The sequence below is a fragment of the Caretta caretta genome, chromosome 2, assembly GCF_965140235.1.
Source record: "Caretta caretta isolate rCarCar2 chromosome 2, rCarCar1.hap1, whole genome shotgun sequence".
Lineage (NCBI taxonomy): Eukaryota > Metazoa > Chordata > Testudines > Cheloniidae > Caretta > Caretta caretta.
Genome location: NC_134207.1, coordinates 205,513,687 through 205,535,439, shown reverse-complemented (window position 1 = coordinate 205,535,439; position 21,753 = coordinate 205,513,687). Strand labels below are relative to the sequence as shown.

Genomic DNA, 21,753 nt, shown 5'->3' with positions numbered 1-21,753 from the left:
ATTATCAGAAAAATATTAGTTTAAATTCTGTAGTAAATTTGTGTGATGTACAGTGCAGAAGGTGTAGTGATGAAGGAGTGGTGCTATTTCCCAGAGTAATTTTGGATTTGGTGTTGGCTAGAACTGGGAAGAGTGCATATGGACTAAACAGTCATGCTTTTCTGTGGAGGTGTGCTCGCAACACTCAAAACTGGCAAATTCGAAGAATTTTGCAGTGGTCAAATTGGAAGAGACATCAGCAGACTCAGCTTCTCTCGTGACCAATTATTGTTTAACCCTAAGCCCACAGGAGGTGAAAGGTTGAGATATTAACCTACTGTGGCCCCTAGTCCAATGTTGTTTCTTCACAGTTTTGATGCGGTGACATCTTCAAACCTTGCCCCGTATTAAATAAAGTGTAAACTCAACACCTCCAAATAACAATCTCCCAGGCTATTAGCCTAATATTTTGTTTTGCACCAATGCCCTAGTATCTAATTTTATGAAAAGTCTGTACAGACTACAGATAGTGTAATCTCTCTGCTAGACTGTAAGCGCCTCAGAGACAGCATTTTTGTTCTGTTGTTTGTACAGCACCTAGTACAATGAAGTCCTGGTCTACGATTTAGTGCCATAGTGCCACCCTAGGACAATAAAATTTAAAAAATTAAGTTTGAAAATGTTTTGGTGGCAGCCAGTAATAAGTTATGCTGAAGCTGATCTAATCAAATGAATAAGACACAAAGAAAATGGGGGGGAGAGGGGAAGAATACCCTAATAAGCTTTTGTTTGTCTTCATTTATATTTCACAATGGTATAAGAACATTTGTTGAAAGATTCCTTAGTAGTGCAATAAGATGGATGAGCAGTGCTTAGTTCTTATGTTAAGGTATAACACTCTACCAAGGCTTGTTTTCCATTTTTAAATTTCTAAAACTAAGCTTTACAACTACACTTTGTTTTCTTTACTGTCAGGAATGCTACAGTAACAGTGCTATGTTCTACAAACCAGCACAGATTTATTGCAGCGTTTCCATGCACCACTGCAATTAACAGCATCTGGTCGTTTAGGAAAAGTGTGTTTCCTCAGACCCAAAGTTCAGTAGTTTAGTACAGGGTATGTAAATGCTAGAGGTTTGCTGCATCTTTATATTAGACATGCGTTAACTGGGCCAGATAAGAGCAGCACTGGCCAACTCATTCCTTTTGATGTTTGAAAGTATTTGTCAGTTGAAAGGAATAAATATTTGTTGCTATTCCAAGCTTATAAGGAAAATTTTATCTTGACCAAAAAAAAAAAAAAAGAGTATTGGCAAGTAGTACAGACCGAAGAACAAGCAGCTAAGTTGTAAACATATCAACATGTCCACTGCAGAAAATGGCAAAAAGATTCTCCTCAGCTTTAAATTTAAAGAATTTACAGTAAAAGCTTTGTTATCCGGCATGTTGGGGGAATGAGGAGTGCCGGTTAGTCAAAAATTCCGATTAACTAAAAGTTATACCTACCAATAGAGGGAGGGGGCGGGGGCTCGGGGCAAGGGGTTGGGGCATGAGAGGAGTTTCGGGGTGCTGGATCTGGGCGGCACTCACCTCGGGCAGCTTCCTGGAAGCGGCGACATGTCCCTGCTGCTCCTAGGTGGACGCGCAGCCAGGCATCTCTGTGTGCTGCCTCCACCCGCAGGCGCCTCCCCCACAGCTCCCATTGGCTGCAGTTTCTGCCCACTGGGAGCTGTGGAGCCAGTGCTCAGGGTGGGGTGAGGCAGGGGCACTGCATGGACTCTCCATGGCCGTTTCTCCACCTAGGAGCAGACGGGACATGTTGCCGCTTCTGGGGAGCCACACCGAGTCAGGAAGGGAGCCTGGCAACCCTATTGAAGATTTGTATTGGGAGATATCAGAAATACTGGTTTCTAGAGCTTTCCGTTTGGTAAAGTGCCGGATTACACAGTTTTTACTGTAGTTGCCATTTGGGAACTCCCAAGAATCTTCTCATCAGCCCTCCCCAACTCCTACCAGGATTGTCCTGGTAGACAGGCTCAGAATGAAGCATTATTCAATCATTCTGGACCTTATAAATTTGAGTTTAGGGAATACAGACTACAAAATCTGACAGGAATACAAGGGGCAACTTTACCTTTCGAAATGGCACTCACTTATACTGTAATTTTAAGCACAATGAAGCCCATTACCTCAACTTTGCTTCCTGGATCATGAGCAGCAGCAGCAAAGTAGACCACCTCCTGTACTTCTTCTCGAGGCCGTGCAGAATTTTTTCCAAACACAACATCTTTAGTGCGTGGTGGAAAAGCAACAAAACAATAACTGGGAGGAGCCACAGCCATCCTAAAAAAGTGAAGGGAAAAGGGTAATGCAAGTATAACTAGTATTTCAACAAACTTTCAAAAATCATTAAATATGTAGCTAGAGCTGGAGAACAAATATTTCACTGTCATTCATTTTATTCCCTTGTCATGTCAGTTAAATGCAGTTAGTGAAAGAGAAACAGATCAGGTCAGTTTAGTCTTATTTGGGGTTCGATAAACACAATTAAATTACAGTGAGCTACAGACTTCCCATACACAACTGTGAAGGCAGAGGGGTAAGGGGAAGGGGAGAAGAGAAGGTGATTGTGTCTTGGTAATAAGACCAGTTAGCCTCTGAAGAAAGAATATACCGAACAACTCTGATGCAGAGTAACACTTGACCTAGAAGCATTCTGCTGACTCAGAAATAGGCACTGCACCAGAGTAGAGAGATGCAGAAGACTGTTAAATATTCTACTGTAGTCGTCTTCTTCTAATGCAGTTTTTTTTTTAAAAAAGTATGAGTGATCTCTCAAATGGTATAATGGTATAACTGGAACTAGGACTAAAATATACATAAAGCACAAGTGGTAGCAGAGGCTGCCTGTCAGTTTAACTACCTATGCAAAAAGAAGATTTATAATAGTAACTGCTAAGTGATTGAACCTGGTTTATTCTATGGTTTGTCTGCAGATTTTTAAACCTCAGGTTAATTGATTGCCAGTTTGTAAAGGCTAGTCCGGAAACTCCTCCAATGCTTTTATAAGGATACAAATGTTTGAAGTGTCCAAACTGCCAGTTAATATATTTATGAAGGTTAACCAGCTAACAATCATGGTTTGTCTTTAAGCACAGAAATTTCATCTATCAGATGTAAATTCAAAAGAAAATTATTCAAGACACAATACAAACAGTACAAGCTTCCATAAAAAGAAAGGTGTTACAGTGAAAGACATTTGGGGAAAAAATGCAACTGTTTACTTTGGTACTTCTATAGCTCATCACTTATGGTATCAGAGTGCCTCCCAAATTAATAAAAGTGAGATCTACCCCTTCTCTGTCTGCAGGAGTCACTTAAAAAGTAGCAGATGTAATCTAAACTATATGACCATAAAGTTCCCAACTACCATTGCTTAAGTTATACAATGACTCTCTCAAATATGTGGTACTCTATTACAAAGCTGCCTTTCGTCATTGACTTATAATAATATCTGAAAACCTTACACATCATGCACTCCATGCAATTCAAGAATTGAAACAAACATTTTTAAAACTATAAATAGAACTGAGCAAACAGATTTTTTTGGTTTGATTAGGTGGCTAACCTGAAATCCAGAAACAATTTTGTTTTTGGGTTTTCTTCACCAAAATAAAAAAAACCCAAAGATTTCATTTTGAGTTAAAAAAAATTTTTTTTTTAGTTTTTGGTGAGGTTTGAGGGTTTTTTGGGTTAAACTAAATTTCTAACCAAAAGACCTTGAAACAAAGATGAAACATTTCAAAAACAGGAATGAAATGTTTTGGCTTTAAAAAAAATCCTTTTTTTCCAGCCAAAACTATTCACCCAATTCAACCCAGATTCCAAAAATTACCCGATTTTAGGGCAGAGATCATTCAACTCTTCCTGCTGGACGATGAGTCATATTGTCACTAGTAGGTTAGGGTCACAGAGACAAGAGGTGGTACTGGAGCATTACAGTGCTGACAGGTCTCTCTCACATACTATCCTTGACTTATAGCCTACCTATTGGCTTGGCTCACATAAACAACATGCAACATTCAAAAAGCAGGTATTTGACATTCTGCAAAATGCTGAAGCCCCATTCAGCATAAGCAATTTTCTCAACAGTGAGGTTTTTGGCACAGTAAGGACAAACTGTACTTATTTTGCTCACACCTTGAAAGCTGATACAGTTTCAACTGGCCTCAAATTAAGCTCTGTATACTGTAGTTCTGACTTTATTCACTTCATCAAGTGCTTATTCCCTTTTGAAATATATCTATAGTATTTTCCTGATTCTACAGTAAGTTGTATGATCCATCCTATAATCACAGCCATTTTTACTGGAACCAATCTTCCAGTGTGCCAAGTACCAAAGTTTTGAGTGCTAATGTTTGCACTGAGACCTTTACATACCACATTTGTTGACCATGTATTCAGCCACTTGTTTAAAAGGTTCAATCTCTAATGGTGCTCCAGCATGACCATTATAACATATAACATGGGAAATAGCTTTCCCACAGCAGACATCACTGCAACTGACAGAACAGTAAAAACAGAATCTCTAGTGCTCTGGATTTTTTCAAACTATATTACAATCTTCCCCACTGTTGGAGTTCTGTTTGCCCCAATACAGACGTGTATGAAGTAAACAGCAGAGAAATATTGCAACCTAAAATAAAGCCCTTCACTTGATATACTGGCAATCTGGTTGGCGAAACTGATTAATATTTTCTCCTTACTGTTCTTCTTCTATAAATATACTTAAGAGCCTGACACTAAACTCTTGTTCTCTGCATACATATATGGATGGGAGCACATACAGTTTGTTAGGTAGGAGTTTTGGTTAGAATCTTACTCGGCTCATTCAAACATGCATCACTGACTCTGCAATTTCTGCCCCCTTCAGTTTGTTCATAATGCTGCTGCTAAACTCCAACTTCTTTGCCCATCTGGCTGATCATGTAACAAACTTCTCTGAATGCCTCCATTGACTTATCATGTGATATATTTCAACTTCTCAGAACCTTCAAAGCTCTACATACTGTTCATCTCTAGTTAAGTTTTGCAATGAACCTCCCCTGTCCTTTCCACCAGTGCCATCAGCCTCCTCAGTTTATCAGATTCTCACAATCACCTCCATGCCTTCTTCCATGCATATTATGTCCTCCTGGAGCTCATCTTCAAGGTCTCTACTCTGTTCATATTTAAGACTTAAAGGCCCGCTTCTGTCATACTGCCTGTACTGAATTCAGTTGGCTTGTATACATACAGTTATCTATTGTCCCTCTTTCCCTAATCTGTATTTGTCATTCTTAGATGGTCCTCTGAGCAGGGATCGTTCTTAAGTCTTTGGAAAGACTAGCACATAGTATGCACTACTGTAAATACACTTAGAAGAATGTCTCTTGCTATATTGTCACAACTAAAGAGGTATATTTTGTGTTACTTCAACATTTTCTAGCGCACAAGCCCATATTCTCATACATATACTTTTCATACATAAACTGTATGATGCTCCAGTGTGGACACTTCTATTTAACCAAAGAAACTCCCCACGACTGTGCTAACTTAAACTTGCACTACATGATCACTGGCACTGTTCTAACATGTTTCTCTGAAACACAGTGCTTAGCTGCAGCAATTCTTGGAAACCAGCATAGGCAGATGTGATAGCAGCCAATGGTTTTTGTTCATTAAACATAGGTAATTGCTGGTTTTCAATATTGTGAAAAAGACATCACAACATTAAGAGTTAAACAGAGGTACCTACTGTACAATTTAAGGTTAAAAATCCTTATCTTCAGCCATTGTGAATTATTCAAAACAATGGAACTACACAGATGGACAACAGCTGTGGATCTGGCCCGGTGCCAGTAAGTTTTAACTTTACCACATTCTGTGTGTGAGCCGTTAAGTAGTTCCAGGTAGGTTATTTGTGAAAGATTGATAATACACTGGTTAGATGTAGATCAGAATGGACAGTGGGAAAGTCAGAAAACAACCCAATTCTGCAGTGATATCTGAAGTGACAACTCACAGGTAATGAATATAATTTGATTGATCTCACTCTTCAAGTGCAGTTTAATAAAAATTAATTATAAAAGGGAACTTGGCTTTATGTGCTGGTACCTTTGTATTTCTTTAGTTGTCTTTTGGTTACCATGGCAGTCTACTTAATGTGTGTCTATACAATATGAAGAACCTTTGATTTAACGTGTTCCTTTATTTTCCAGTATATCTCATTGTGACAAATTTCATTTAAAGATGGCAGAATTAAACTCAGTTTGACAAAGTCACCATTAAGAGCTAATCTGTGTAATACTTTGTTGCAGAAAGAAGATATAGAATAGAATGACTTAGAGCCCTATACAACACACTGGATGTCCCACTGTGAAACATCAGCTATGACCTACATTAGAGTTTTAGAAGCCACGAGTCTGAACAACAGGATCAAGTTTTTGTATCAGCCTGTGCCATATTTTTAACCTAAAACTATGGCAACGCAGATATGGATTACAAATCTAGAGATTTTATCTCTATCGGAGTCTACAATGTTTCGTTTATGTAGATATTTGCACTGGCTTCATTTCCAGGATATGAGTGCCTTACAAATTCTAAGTTATATTAAGAAGGATATTAAGTTCCCATCAGACTCTCTCATGTTATTTATCCACATAGGATTAAGTTCTCAAAGCGAAATATGGGGAACATAGCAGCCATTATTGTTCACTGAGTCTATGCAGGGGAGGGTAGTGACACAGGTGAGATGCTACAGCCATCTAAATAAATCTAAGTGATGCATGTCCTGTTCCTGGTTTTGGTTTTTATAACCAGTGCTACCACAGTAGTGCAGACGTATGGGATAGATTACAGTATTCTGCAGGACTTTGCATCTTTGACAGGCTCACTCCATCGTGCAGAATCTATGGACTCGTCAACACTGTGTATATCTACCTGCATATACCCCTTTTATTTTCATATTTTAAAAAGCCAAAGACACTGAAATATCCTCCATGTATTTCCCATTTTAAGTGCCAAAATTTCTTTAACTGAAGTAGAATGATGAGTGGAGAGGAAAGGTGAATGGAGAATAGGAGATGTCTCCATTTTTTTTAAATGGGCAACTATATTTGATATTGGGACAGAGGTAAAGACTCCTAAAAATGAAATGAGAGACTTACATTACCTATGAGTTTTAAAATAGAGATTTCAAGGCCAGAATGTATCATTAGATCATCTAATCTGATCTCCCGCAGACTCTGGCAATTAACTTTACCCAGTTACCCCTGTAACTTGACATATTTCCTTGAAAGGCATGAAGTCTTGACATGAAAACATCAAGCGATGGAGAATTTCTTCCCCTTAGCAGTTTGTTCTAATGTTTATCACCTCAATGTTAAAGTATTTGTACATTATTTCTACTCTGAATTTCTCTAGCTTCAGCTTCCAGCCACTTGTTCTTGTTATGCCTTTCTCTGCTAGATTAACGAGCCCTTTAGTACCGGATATTTTCTCCCCATGAAGATATTTATACACTAATCAAGTAACCTCTCAATCTTTTTGATAAGCTAAATAGATCAAGCTCTCTGATTCTTTCATTGAAAGTAATTTTTTTTACCCCTTGGATAATTTTGGTGGATACTTTCTGCACCCTGTCCAGTTTTTCAACATCCTTTTTAAAATTTGGGCACCAGAAATGAGACAGTGTATTGATATTAGACTCCCCAGTGCCATATACAGAGGTAAAAATCACCTGCTGGAAGGGCCCTTGAGAAGTCCTCAAGTCCAGCCCCTTGTGCGGAGACAGGACCATATAAACCTACCATTCCTGACAGGTGTTTGTCTAACCTCTTCTTAACCTCCAATGAGGCCCTTTGAAGCCTATTCCAGTGCTTACCTATCCCTATAGTTAAAAAGCTTATCTTAACAGCTAACCTAAATCTCCCTTGCTGTAGATTAAGCCCATTACTTCTCCTACCTTCATTGGACAGGGAGAACAACTGATTACAGCCCTCTTTGTAACAGCCCTTAATATATTTGAAGACTTCTCAGGTCGTCTTCCCCCCTCCCCCAGTCTTCTTTTCTCAAGACGAAACATGCCCAGTTCCTCATAGGTTAAGTTTTCTAAACCTTTTATCATTTTTGTTGTTCTCCTCTGGACTCTCCAATTTGTCCACATCTTTCTTAGTGTGTTGCCCAGAACTTGGCTCAAGCTGAAGGCTCACCAGTGCTGAATAGACTGGGACAATTACCTTCAGTGTTTTACACATGATACTCCTGTTATTACACCCTAGAATATTGGCCTTTTTCACAGTTTCATCACATTGCTGACTTGGCTTGTTGGCATCCTTTCATCTGCGAGAAACGGTGGAATTGCAACCTATGATGTAGATGGTTTGCAATATCTCATGTGACTGAACAGTCCAATTTTTCTCTTCAAGTTCTAGGAGCCAGCTTCTGTCATGGACTTTGATACCCTGATTGAGACAATGGTGCCAAGTGTTACGATCACTTGCCAAGATTTCCCATTGGTTAGGATCAATTCCAAATTCCTTCATATCTCACTTGCATGTGTCTTTATAGTGAAGCTTGGGATGTCCTGTTGTTCTTGGTCCCTCTGATAACTCCCCATATAGCATGTCCTTGGGTATGCGTCTGTCTTATTGCTGACTCTTTCAATTTGTTATCCACTAAAACCCCTATATCTTTTTCAGCAGTACTGACTCCTTGATAGTTATTCCCTGTTTTGTAGTTGTGCATTTGTTTGTTTGTTTTTCCTTCCTTGGTGCAGTGCTTTGTACTTGTCTTTACTGAATTTCATCTTGTTGATTTCAGATCAGTTCTCCCATTCATCAAGATTGTTTTGAATTCTAATCCTGTCCTCCAAGTGGTTGGAACCCCTCCCAGCTTGATGTCATCCACAAATTTTATACTCATACTCTCCATTCCATTATCCAGGTCATTAAACAAAAATATTGAATACTGTAGTACCAGACCCAGGTCAGGCTTTTGCAGGCCCCCACCAGATACGTAACCTCAGTCTGACAGTAAATCATTGCTTGTTGAGTACAGTTTTTCAACCAGTTTTGGATGCACCTTATAATAATTTCATCTAGACCATACTCCCTAGAGTGTCATGTGCATCTGATCAAAAGCCTTACTAAAATCAAGATCATCACATCTACAGCTTCCCCCATCTACTAGGCCAGCAACCTGTCAAATAAGGAAGTTAGGTTGGTTTGGCATGATTTGTCCTTGACAAATCCATATTGTCTATTATTTGTAAACCTTTTATCCTCTAGGTGCTTATAAATTGATTGTTTAATAATTTGTTCATGTGTCTTTCTCAGTATCAAAGTTAGGCTGACTGGTCTAATTGCAAGCTCCTCTTTCTTTCCCTTTTTAAAGATAGGTACTCTATTTGTCTTCACCGACCTTTGAGAACTCATGGGGGATCACTGCTAACAGTTCAGAGATTATTTCAGCTGGTTCCTTAAGCACCTTAGAGTGCATTTCTTCTGACCCTGCTGACTTATGTAAATACTTTTAAAGCTAGATGCATTCAACCTGTTCTTATGCATTCAAGGATCTCATTAGCCCTATTTGCCACAGCCTTACACTAGGAAGAAATAATTTAAAAATAGTTTCAGGATTGTTACGCAATATGTAGCAAGAATGAATTTTTGGAAACCTCTGAATTCACTATATAGATATTTGAAGTATCACCAAAATGGGTATATATTGCATGGGAGAAAGCGAAAGGCTTTGTGAGATGGTATTCATGAAAACCTTCACCTATGGGTACGTAGGATAGTTACATTTCCAATTACATCCTTTCCAGAAGTCCCAAGTGTAGTTGCCAAAAAAAAAAAAAAAAAAGCTTTTTTTGTCATTTCTTCCCCCCCACTTTATTCCCAAATGCACTTCAAGGAAAAATGCATTATTAAATTCCACAACTGCACCTACATGTGAGCCATTTGCTCAAACAACTATCCAATCCCACATTTTCCTCTGACTTAAGGTGTAAGTAATGGCTCTTACCACATTTTATGGTCATTTAGTTATGTGTGTGTCATTATTTTAAGTCTTTGATATAAAAATTTAAGTTGGAGCAAACAAAGTTGCTACTATCTTGCTTGTTTATTGACCCAGTGATAAAGAAAGGGTTTTTCAGCGTGCACTAGACACTCTCAAAACTAGTTGAGATAAATTTAAATTGCAGATACACAATAGAAATTAAGATGAAATTCTGTTCCTCAAATATTTCAGAAGAGAAGGCAGCAGAGACCAGGTCTGAGGCCAGAGAAAAAGGGAAATGAAATGGAGGAAAAAAGAGATGGTGGGGGGGAGGATTAGTTCTTGGGAAAGAAACACTTTTAAAGTAGGTATTCACTTTGTGCTAGAGTTGCTACAGGAATGAAGTGATGTGGGATGGTGTTTTAAGAGGATGTAGTCCATGAGCATTTCAACAAGTAGTCCTCAAAGTTTTCCATAGTGTGAACTCATGTCCTAGGCCAACAGGGCACCTACGTGAGGAAAAGCAGCCACAGCAGGAAAGATGGTCCAGTGTTTGGGGCACTAGCCTGGTACTTGGGAGGCCCATGTTCAACTCCCTGCTCTGCCACACGCTTCCTGTATGGCCTTGGGCAAGTCACTTGGGCCTGGTCTACACTTAAATTTTGCTGTAATAGCTATGTCTGTTTGCAGTGTGGGGAGAAAAAATAAATTACACCCATAACAGACATAGACATACCAGGAAAAACCCAATAGACACAATTATATCAGCAAAAAAGTGATCATGCTGTTACAGCTTATTTCATTCGTGAACTGGAAACTTTTGCTGGTGTAAGCTGCATCTCCCCGACATGGCTTGCCAGAACAGTTATCTGGCAAATCCTTTCTACTATAGCCAGGGCCTATATCTTTGTGCCTCCATTCTCCAGTCTCTAAAATGAAAAGAATAGTTCTCTACCTCACAGAGGTCAGCATTAGAGATAATGAGACACTATTTTGCTAATGGAAGGCCAAAGAAATAGATAGGTGGATCACTTAGAGCATGCTGACTTCCTCCAAGACATCTGGAAATTTGACCAGGTTGGTTTGGAGCCAGTTTAGGAATTACAAGATAAATAAGCTGTGCTTTTATAATGCTTACATGTATGTTCTTGGTTTAGTGTCCCCAAAAAAGTAAACCATGTATACTGAGAACATGATTTCCAAACACTCTTAACTTGATCAAATCAAAGTCAGTTTGGGCCAGAATAAGGCCACATATTGCTTCTCTGCAAGAATTACTTCCATGCCAAACTTCAGATTTCAAAGGTCAGCCATTTTGACTATTCAAAAACAAACAAAAAAATTCAAATGGAAAAAGGGTATTTTCAGCCTCTCCAATTTCAAGCATCACCGAACAGTTTTTACTCAAGGTATTTTAAAGAAGTCACCATGTAGACACCAAGCAAAGAAATTTCCATTACAAGTTTCACAAAGTTATAATCTATGTGAACATAGGACTTGATAGTTGATGCTTTTATAGGGGTTGTTCCTCAATTTTACTTGGAAATATTTATCTAGTGTATTAGAATTACAAATACTTAGATATTAATACTTTTAATGCCTTCCTGTTTAGCCAATCTGACTCCTATTTCTGGGACAGTAAGATTGCATGCAAATGTTTTTTTGCCTATGAATGGTCCTTTGTCTTCAGATTGCAAAAACAGCGGTCTTAACAGTGAAAATGCAGCATTTCAGTAACTAGGAAACAGTCTACAGAAAAACTAGACAAGTGTGGGAAAGCTGGGTCAGAAAAAAGTCTGTCTTGAAGTTTAACTAGCATTTATTTAACTGAATGAATGCTCAGTCTTTGCACTGTTTTAATTGTCTGTCTTGACAAAGTACCCTTCAGCTTTATCTCAGTGAAACCAAAAAACTCTCCCTATTAGTGTCATATATTAAAAGATCTTTAGATTTAATATGAAAAAAGCTATTTGGCTAGAGTTTTAGGGTTGTAAGTGATTTTGATATACAAAGCAGGTATCTGGGCAGTAGATTTATTTAACATTTCCTGAACAGTGGAAACTCAAAATTCATAATCTCAGCACAAGCTATTTCTGTCTATAGACCTATTTCTTTAAGGAGTTTCACAGAGGACTGTTGTGCCACAAGGAAATATTAAAAATAATTGGTGATTCTGCACCAACTGTGTTCTAATTCATCAGAATGGAGAAGTATTATGGTTTGGTTGGATTATTCTTTATCAAATATTCATTTTAAAAATAAAAAATGTTACAATATATCAAGATGTTCCCCACAAAGCCTAACATGAAAGCCCAAAGTGGCCTCTAGATTTCCTACAGCTACACAATCTCTTCCCGTTCGCCAACATCTCTTAAAGGAACACCAGAACAATCAGTATGATGCATTTTCAAACAATTTCCCTTGGTATGTCTTAGCTAAGATCATATGGGCTAGTCTATACTAGAAAGTTAGGTAGTAGTAGGACATGACATGGAGGAGGAGGAATTTTAACATGGGAGTTACGACTTGGCAGTCAATGTGTACATGTTAGCTTGTCATTGGTAAAACCCTATGGAAACTAAGTTAATATTGTGTCAGCTGGTTGTGGTTAACAATAACATGGCAGATTGTCCCTGTCTTCACTGATTTAGGATTTATTAACATAACTTGACTCAGTTTGATTTTGCACTACCTAAAGTGCTAGTGAAGGAGCACATAGCTGGTTTACACACCATTGCTCATTATTCCATCCTACATAATCCACTATTCGACTCTTTGGTCCTTGATTTCCCTGGTGTTAATCACTGTTTTTATTTCCATTAAAGTGCCCTGCAAAAGGGTTTATTAATCTTTAAAGAACTCTACATTTACTTCTTTAATGCTTGCTAAGAGCAATACTCAAGTCATTCACCAATAAATAAAATCCTTCAGTGCCTCCCATCCTAAAACAAATCCATCTTGAGTTTGATGTTTTTTCATATCATTACATGGTAAAAAATGAATTGGTACTGATTGCCAAAAGAGGGTGATTTTCAGAAACGGAAGGCAGAAGCAGAAATGGCTAAAGTTGATACAGAGAAAAAATCTGCAAAAAAACAAGAAAAGCATATTTGGATTTTGGTTTCACTGCTGTTGCAGCTAACGGAGAAATCAGGCCTCAATGTGTGCAGTAATGCTAGCAAACAATAGACTGAAACCAATAAAATTAAGACACCATTTAGAAACAAAACATGACCTGGTAGGAAAGAACAGAGGGTTGTTTTTTTTAATGAAAGCTATAAGAAATTAACAAAAAAAAACAATGAAAAATGTGCTTTAAAAGCATCGTGTCAAGTTGCGTTCCACACTGCCAAGAATAAAAAGCCTTACACAACTGGGGAAAAACTGATTCTCCCAGCAGCAATTGACATTTGCCGGACAGTGTGGCAGAGAAGTTAAAAATTATCCCGCTGTCAGACAACATGGTCAGCCGCTGAATCTCTGACATGTCAGAAAATATCAATGCACACCTGATTTCTCGACTGCAATCCAGTTGGATGAAGCAATGGATATATCAAAAGAAACTCATGTAATTGTTTATATTTGGTGCTCTCACAAAACATTATTGGAAGTTTTTTGTTCTGAAAGCCAATTAAGATGCTTGCAACTGGATCTGAACTGATCAACTTGTGAGAAGTTAGGAAGTCATTTAAAATGTTAAAGTGGGAAGCCTGCATTGGAATCTGCACAGATGAAGCCCCTTCTTTGTCTGGAGATAGAGCAGGCTTGAAAGCCAAAATGCTTGTAACTGATACACCACAAAGCCATTGCAACTTGAAACATGGATTGGGAACTTACTGATATTCTGAGTTCTGCTATTACATTTTTTGAACTTTATCAAGATGCAGCCCACAAAGGCATGTCTCTTTGCAATGCTTTGCATAGAAATGGGAGCTGAGCATGATGCTCTGCTGTTTCACACTGAAGTCAGGTGGCTATCCAGGGGAAAGTGTTGCAATGCGTTTATGAACTGAGAAACGGAGTTCAACTTTTTCTAGTGGATTTGAATTTCAGCAATGCAGAAACACTGTGTGATCCCTGCTGGCTTGTGCTTTTAGCTTACCTTGCTGATATTTTTGACAAACTGAATTCTCTAAATGTCTCCTTGCAAGGAGTGGAAAGTACTATTTTTGACCTGCACAATGAGATATCAGCATACAAGAGACAGATAGATCTCTAGAAAACAAAGATCAAAACTGGTTTAAGCATTCCATTCCAGTGGTTAACTGACACTATCAACAAAACAGAATCTGAACTATTGAGCATTGTGGAACCAATCAAGAATCACTTGACTTCTCTCAGAGCCTGTTTGGATAAATATTTTCCCAGAGGAAATGCATCCCTGAATGACTGGATTAGCCAACCTTTTTAGCTGAGGCAGTGACCTTGTCCCATCTCCAAAATGACATTCAGGAGAACCTGACTGAACTTCAGAGTGATAGGACAATGGACATTCAATTCGGGAAAAATAGTCTTTGGGGGATTTTTGGTTGAAAGTTGGTTCAGAATATCCAGCTTTATCAAAGTGTGTGATCAAACCTATTTTACTGTTGAGCTCATCTTATTTGTGTGAGATCAGGTTCTCTGCACTGGCTGTGCTAAAGACAAAGCACTGTTCAAGACTGGAAGTGGAGGACAACCTCAAAGTGTCGGTTTCAAAAATCTCCCCACAAATTGATAAACTGCCTGCAAAGAAACAGGAACAACCTTCACACTAATTGGCAAGTATCTACGTATTTGAAACTTACAGGTGTAGGTAATTTAATTAATGTTGTGCTAAGGTCTCTGTTGGGTTTATGAATAGGCTATCAAGCATACTTTTGCATGCATAGGTGTTGGAACTAGAGGTGTTGCCACACTCCCTAGTGGTTTCCACCATGTACAGGGTTTACAATATGGCTCGTAGTACCCCCACTATACAAATTGTTGCAGCACCCATGTTTGCATGTGTCTATTTTTGTCGGGGGGCGGGGGAGGCACAGCCAAAACTTGTAACTCAAACAGGGGGCTCAGCTCAAAAGGTTTGAAAACTGCTGACTTAAAGGATGTGTTGACCCATTATACAGGAGAAGAATTTACTCCTGGGGGAATTCTGCATCACTGTGCGTGCATAATTAATGAGCTGTGCATACCTTTAAGTTTGGGGGCAGAAAAAAGCTTCTGCCAGAAAGTTGCTACAGTTCTGCCTTTGCCCACCAGATAGAACAGAGCAGCAGCTCCAGGCCAGTTAAGGAAGAGAAAGAGTCTGCCTTCTTCACAGTGCCTATTGGGCCAGGTCAGGAGACAGGGTCTATGGGAAGACAGACAGCGTGGGGCTGGGGGGTCAGATAGGGGCTCATAAGGGCTAGTCGGAGAGGACAGACTGGGGCAGGAGCTAAATGGGAGTGAAGGCAAAGGGCCACAGGGGGGAGGGAGATGCTGGGCCACATGGTGACAGGGAGGGGCTGCAGGGCCACATAGGGATAGGGGTGGCTGAATGGGGGCACAGAGACACATGGAAACAGGAGGAGAGGGTGCGGGGTCACATGGGGATGCGGGAAGTGGGTGTATGAGTGGGGATGAAGGGACACATGTGGACAGGGCTGCAAGAACACACAGGGACAGGGGCAGATGTGCCTGACTAAAGGGGAAGCTGGGGTCAGCCAAGGTCTACATGGGGGAAGCTCCCTAACAATCCCTTCCCACCCACCTCAAAAAACCTGTTCCATACTTTTCCCACCCATATCCAACAACCCTCCAAGTTCACATCCAAACTCCCAGAAATTACTTCCCTCTCCCTCAGCTCCTCTATTAGCCCTGACTCTCTGAAGCCTTTGCACTGCTTTTGAGGGGAGTGGGAAATACGGTTCTGTATTGTAGTTTAAATGAATTATTACTCAGTTCTGTATTAATTTGCCTAGTAAGGAATCTATTTGTCAAAAACCATTTCCTGTACCTTTTTTGTTGTCTGTATTGTTACAGACATACTTGCTGACAGGTATTTTGAAATAAATGACCAAAAATAATTGAAACTGGTGTGATTAGATTGTGTTATCTTGACAAATAAAATATGCAGAATTTGAAAATATTGTGTGCAGAATTTTTATTTTTTTGTCACAGTATTCTCCCAGGAGAAAGAATTTCACCCTACATGCATACTTTGTGAATTCACACTGACCAGGTCATTTCACATTACTGAAAATTGCATGTTAGTGAGTCGGTGAACAAAAAGGCAGAGAATGCATCAAAAGTATTTTGTTCACTTATTTTAAAAGATATAGTTCGGTTTGTGTTGGTTATACCATAATGGAGCATAGTAAGTGTACCTAGTATAGCTTGTAACAATAATTACTACTTAACAAAAACACATCACTGCAGAACTCTGCTGTTTAAATGGCATCAGAGAAACTGGATAGGCAGCAATTTTTGGTGCTAACTGTGAATGTGTATGTTCCCTAAGTTCTACTGAATTTACGGAGATTTAAGGAGAATCAGAGCACCCCTGAGACAAAAATCTGGCCTTTGAGGCCACATTACACAGAACTGTGGTTACAAGAAACAAGTTGGTATTGAAAGTTTACAAAATATAAGTGAGTGTATTAATTCCGTACCAACTGTATGCAGTTAACTTTTTTCTGAGTAGCTAGGTTCACTAGCTCTTTTCAGAGAGCTAAAGTAAATATTAAAAAAATAATCATGCCTTGTTTTAGCAGTAAAAATACATTGTCCTCCAAAATTTCTACAAATATAAAACAAGCTCATAAACTGTAAATGGATTTGCTTACTTGTTATCAGACTTTTTGTAACTTGTCTATTTTCAGATTGTAAAAGGTGGCTTTGGGACCTTAAATGCTTGACAGATTTTATCTACTTTAGAAGTGTTACATGTGATTGAATTAAGTTCTCTCCAGGCTTGGATGCTCTGAAATCAATGAGTGTCTTGTTTTCAATGGGAGAAAGCTCAAGCCCCTTCAAATACTTGGTTTTGTTGGGGTTTTGTTTTGTTTTTGAGTGCAGCAGTTTGTTTAGACGTGTTTCAAAATTAGAATTAAGAGGAAATAAAGCAATCACTATCCACAGCATGTGCCCTGATGGCTGTCAGCAGTTAGTTAATCCTATTCCCATAAATTTCTAGTAAAAGATTAATAGTTTTTGGTATTATATTCATTTAAGTTGTTAGTTCATATCACAGCATGAAAAGAGATTTATACATACATGATGTTTTCCTATTTGAGTCTATTACAACACAATTGCTTCTCTCTTATCAAATCTAAGGCCCCATATGGTACATAGCTGTACTCAAATGAGTAGTCTTATTAATTTTGGTGTGACTGTTCATGTGAATAGAAGTTATATCTTTCCATGTTTTGAAGATCAAGGCCCTAATATGTAGCCTTATGAGAGCATCTGGCTGTCTTCCTCTTGAGCTGCTGCTAAAACATGCTATCCTTCTGAATTATGGATATAAATATTGGTGTAAAGTCCATTTTGTAAATGTAAGTACCCAACTCAATACATTATAGATATAGGTTTCAATTCAGTAGATACTTGCACATGTAAGTAACTTTACTCACTGGACTACTCCTACAAGCAAAATTAAGCATATATGAAGTGTTTCCAGGATTTCAAGATGACTGTAAAGCTCCATTTTTTTAAAAAAGAGAGCATCTTAAACCCTTTCTCACCACTTTTAATTTTTTTTCTTAAGAATGATCAGAGATTCCCTTTTCATACTAGAGACAAAGACAAGACTTACTGATGTCAGCCTCAAAATTCAATGTCATTTGAGACCTTTACCTCACATCCTTACTCTTAAGATTCTGCATACCAAAAACAAACAACAAAAAGCAAATAACTATTCAGTCTTAGGCTTTGTGGTTAAAAAAAACCAATTACCATTTAGAGAAAAAATTGCATTACTGCCACAATAAGTAATCCACAAAATCTGCATGCATTGCAGGTTTACAAGACATTTCTTCAGAATTCTACTGTACTTAAGTAAATAAAGGGGTATTAAAAAACTGCAATCATCTAACAAACCAGAATAAAATGCCACACTTGTTCTCTGTAATCTGAACAAAACACACATCAATCACTCCATAGACCCTTAGTGAGGGACTCCCTGGCAAGATGTGTTCTAACACAATTAAAATCACTTCTGTAGAGCAGGGTTAGAGGAGACAGAATAAGGAACAGAATCTAGATAGAGGAGGTAGCCATATTATGCTGCACTGTATATAGACATCAGGTCTTAACCCTTCTGACTGAAATATCTGTGGTCATATTAAGGAGCTACAATGAGTAAGGCAAACAAGATTGTGCTAACACTATGGAAGCAGGTGAATGGAAAATTTCATAGAGACCGTGAGCCACTCAGCAGACAAACTACTATTCAGGAACTTGAGAGGCTATAACCAGAGGGCCAAACATACGTGGACACAGATTTGGTGCATGGGGAGGGCTAGCCACATACCGTACTCTTTATATTCCAGAGCTATAGTGGCACACACGAGCTACTGTTATCTGGCTGGCTTAGACGCACCTAGCCCTATAGCGATGCACCAGGTAGGCAGGCTAACTCCCCAGCTCTGGATCTGTTCCACATCCTCTAGCCCCGTGGTTTTCCACCTGCCCTTCGAGGACCTCGTGGGGCGGGGCGCAAACTATGTCGAAGATTTCCAAAGGGGGTCTGAAATTGTCTAGGCGTTTGCAACTGAACAAACGTTGAAAAGCACCGCACTAGCCCGCTATGGCTTGGAAGAGTCACACCCACTCCGGGTGGGAGCTCTCCAGCTGCACCCCCCGCTGAAGACAGCAATAAGCCGAGGGCCAGGGCTGGCTCAGCGCGCCCCCCTGCCCACAGCGGTAGAGTCCCTCCCGCATGCCCTGGTCGCCGCAGAGCAGCGGCAGGAGCCGGGGGCTCAGCCCAACGCCCGGAGCGCCCAGCGCGGGGGAGCCCCAAGACCGGCTCAAAGGAGGCGTCTGCAGGCACCGCTTGCGCCAGCCCCAGCAGAGGCCAGGGAAGCAGCGGCTCCGGAGACCGGGCATCTCACCTGCCAGGCGCTCGGGCTGCTCCCGGGCTCCTCTCCAGCTGCCCCGGGCTTCTGCTGTGACAGGGGCGGCGGCGGCGGCGGCCTCTCCAGGTAACAGCTGGGCTCCGGCTCCCGGGACCAGCCTCTCAGCAGCCAGCCGCCAGCCCCGCCCGCTGCTTGCTCCGAGCCGGGGGCAGGGCCAGGCGGGTGGCGGGGAGGCGGAGCTCGGGGAGGGGGGGCAGGGCGCTGCAGTCGGTGCAGCAGGAGCCGCGCGCGGCAGCTAGCGGAGGGAGGAACGGGGCTGGGCTGGGTCTAGACGCAGAGGGCCCCGCGCTCGGGGGGTGCCCACGCCAGGCCGTGCCCCAGGCAGGTCTCTTGCATGGCCTCGGTGAGGGGGCAAATGACAGGAGCTCAGCGTGCACCCAGTTCCCCTCCCCGGCCTGGGGCCGCTTGGCGCACACGTTTTGAACGGTTGGCCCAAGAGCCGTCCACACGCACAGGACCAGCTGAGGATGTCTGCTGTCCTAGGGGGACAGACATCTGCAGGAGGGCGCTATGCGTCTCCCACGTCTGTGGCGGGGACCCTCGCTCTGCACAGCCATGAGCCTGCCTCAATCCCATCCAACCGCCTCCAGCCTAGAAAGAGCGATGCAAAACCTAGAAAGAAAGGTCAAAGGAAAATGGAGTCAGGACTGGAGGGTTGGGATGAACAGAGAGCATCAAAGGCCAGAGTCTTCAGGGGAAGAGCAGGGACAAGCAGGGATGGGGGGAAATCCGAAGGGACCGGCGGAGTTGCATGAGCAGCATAGGAAACATCAGAGGAGTAGTCTGACAATAGAGAAACAGAATCAGTTTATTGAACCTTGTGTCAAAAGAAAAATCTGAAAGAAAAACAACATACGTAATTTCTGGAACTGTGCACTCTAGCATTAACTTTCTCCCAGTCCACAGACAGTAGTTAAAATCTGGACGATTTAAGGAATTTTTGCGAGGTAAGGGCTGCTTTGGACACTGCTTCTATGAATTACTGCTATCCACCCCTATGGTCTGCGTGAAATGAATTTGCTACGCTCAGGGTGGTTCCAAGTGAGCTAATGTCCACATCACAGGAAATGCCCTCACAATTTGTGCCCCTTGTTGGGAGTCTCAGCAGCAAGGATAAGGACTAAGTTGGGATTTTGATTGAATTATTCACTCTTCCAGAACAGAGTTGAGCCACATTGGTAATTGTGCCTGGATGTGAGCTACGTAACTGTTTACTTTGTTGTTAGATTCACTCCAGTTATAACATATAGAACATATATACATTTTTAATGGTTCTTTTCTATTGACTTCTGTAGCTAGATCTGTGTAAACCAGCATGGTTGAGTGGTTGGAGCAAGGTACCAGGAGTTATGAGAACTAGCATCTATTCCAAAGTTTGTCACAAGCTTTGAGCAAGGCATGTAACCTCTCTGTAATTCAGTTACTTCATATCTAATCTGTGGGGGATTTTATGGGGATAGTAAGACTTTTTGAGATCTTCAGATGAAAAGTGCTCTGTACATTATTATAAGGTTAACACTGTACAGATGATCTATTTACTTGTTTTTATTAAAATGTAAGTAAAATGTATGGACATAGAAAAACATTTTTTAGTTTTGCTTGTAAGAGATGAGAGGTGAAAGGAAGAGGATGATGAGAAAGGATACCTATATTTAGAGAGGGGAAATGAAAAGCACAAAAGGCCTTTCATCTGTGAAAGGAAAAAGGCAAAAGACAGATATGGCAAAAACCAGCTGTCTCCGTATTCATACCCCTCTCTTACCCTCCTTTGAATCAGAGCAGTCGCTGTGTTAGTTAGTACCCATTACGCCTTTGGCATTTAGGGTAGTCCCTCTGAGGGTACCTAAAAATCAACAAGCAACAGTAGTTGAAGGTCAAAGTGTATTTAGTAGACCTACTGCAAAAAACAAAAACAAAAAATATATAGCACTGATTTATTTGATTCATTATCACCCAGAGTAAGTCAGAGAGGCCTCTTTTTGTCTCCAGGCTTGACATACAAGATCAATTGAGTTTATTAATCTGTGGCACTATGTCAGGTGGTCATGTGTGCAGTCTGAGGGGTTAGGTATCTCCTGATTTGCACAAATCCATGAAGAGAAAGAAAAAGAGTATTAGTGTAAGGAATGATCAGGTTAGTCCAATGTTTGAAATGACACCTAAAAAAATCTAAGGTGCACACTTAATGTAGCTCTCTGAAGCTGTGACCCATCGATTATCTGATGGGTCCAAGAGGAAAGCAAAACAAAAAGCCATAATGCATCTTGCCAAATTGTGCAAATATTGTAAATATGAGAAAAAACTCTTCCCATCCCTCTTAATTCTCCAAGTTGATCATAAAATGAGGTTAGTTTTTAAATTATGAGGGGAAAAAGCATGGTAGCTTAGGTGCTAAAGTATGTAGGATATTGGCTATTTGGTTTATGCAACTTGCTAATGAGTTGACAACAAATGACGACAAAATACAGCAGAAACCGTCTTGCAGACTACACAGCAAATAAAAACAGGCCAAGAGGTTTGATAAGGGCTCACATTTCTTTCACTTATAAAAGCCAATTTCGTCCAGAAGCTAACATGAACTTGAAAATGTATAAATACTGTTTCCTAATTCAAATGGTAGAATGTTGGCTATGGT

General features: G+C 40.3%; 1 protein-coding gene across 3 annotated transcripts in view; it reads right to left on the bottom strand.

Annotated features, from left to right (window-relative positions):
* SCRN1 (secernin 1) overlaps positions 1 to 19,251 on the bottom strand; it is a 171,319-nt gene extending 152,068 nt beyond the window's left edge. For 2 of the 3 annotated variants that reach the window (XM_075125767.1, XM_048838488.2), the window contains exons 1-2: positions 19,095 to 19,251; positions 2,169 to 2,322 (exon numbers count right to left, since the gene is read on the bottom strand). In XM_075125767.1, coding sequence (XP_074981868.1) covers positions 2,169 to 2,321 — 153 coding nt within the window. In that variant the 5' untranslated portion in view covers position 2,322; positions 19,095 to 19,251. The remainder of the gene's footprint in view (positions 1 to 2,168; positions 2,323 to 19,094) is intronic. The other variant, XM_048838487.2, reaches the window with a different exon arrangement.
* Between the last annotated feature and the right edge of the window lie 2,502 nt (positions 19,252 to 21,753).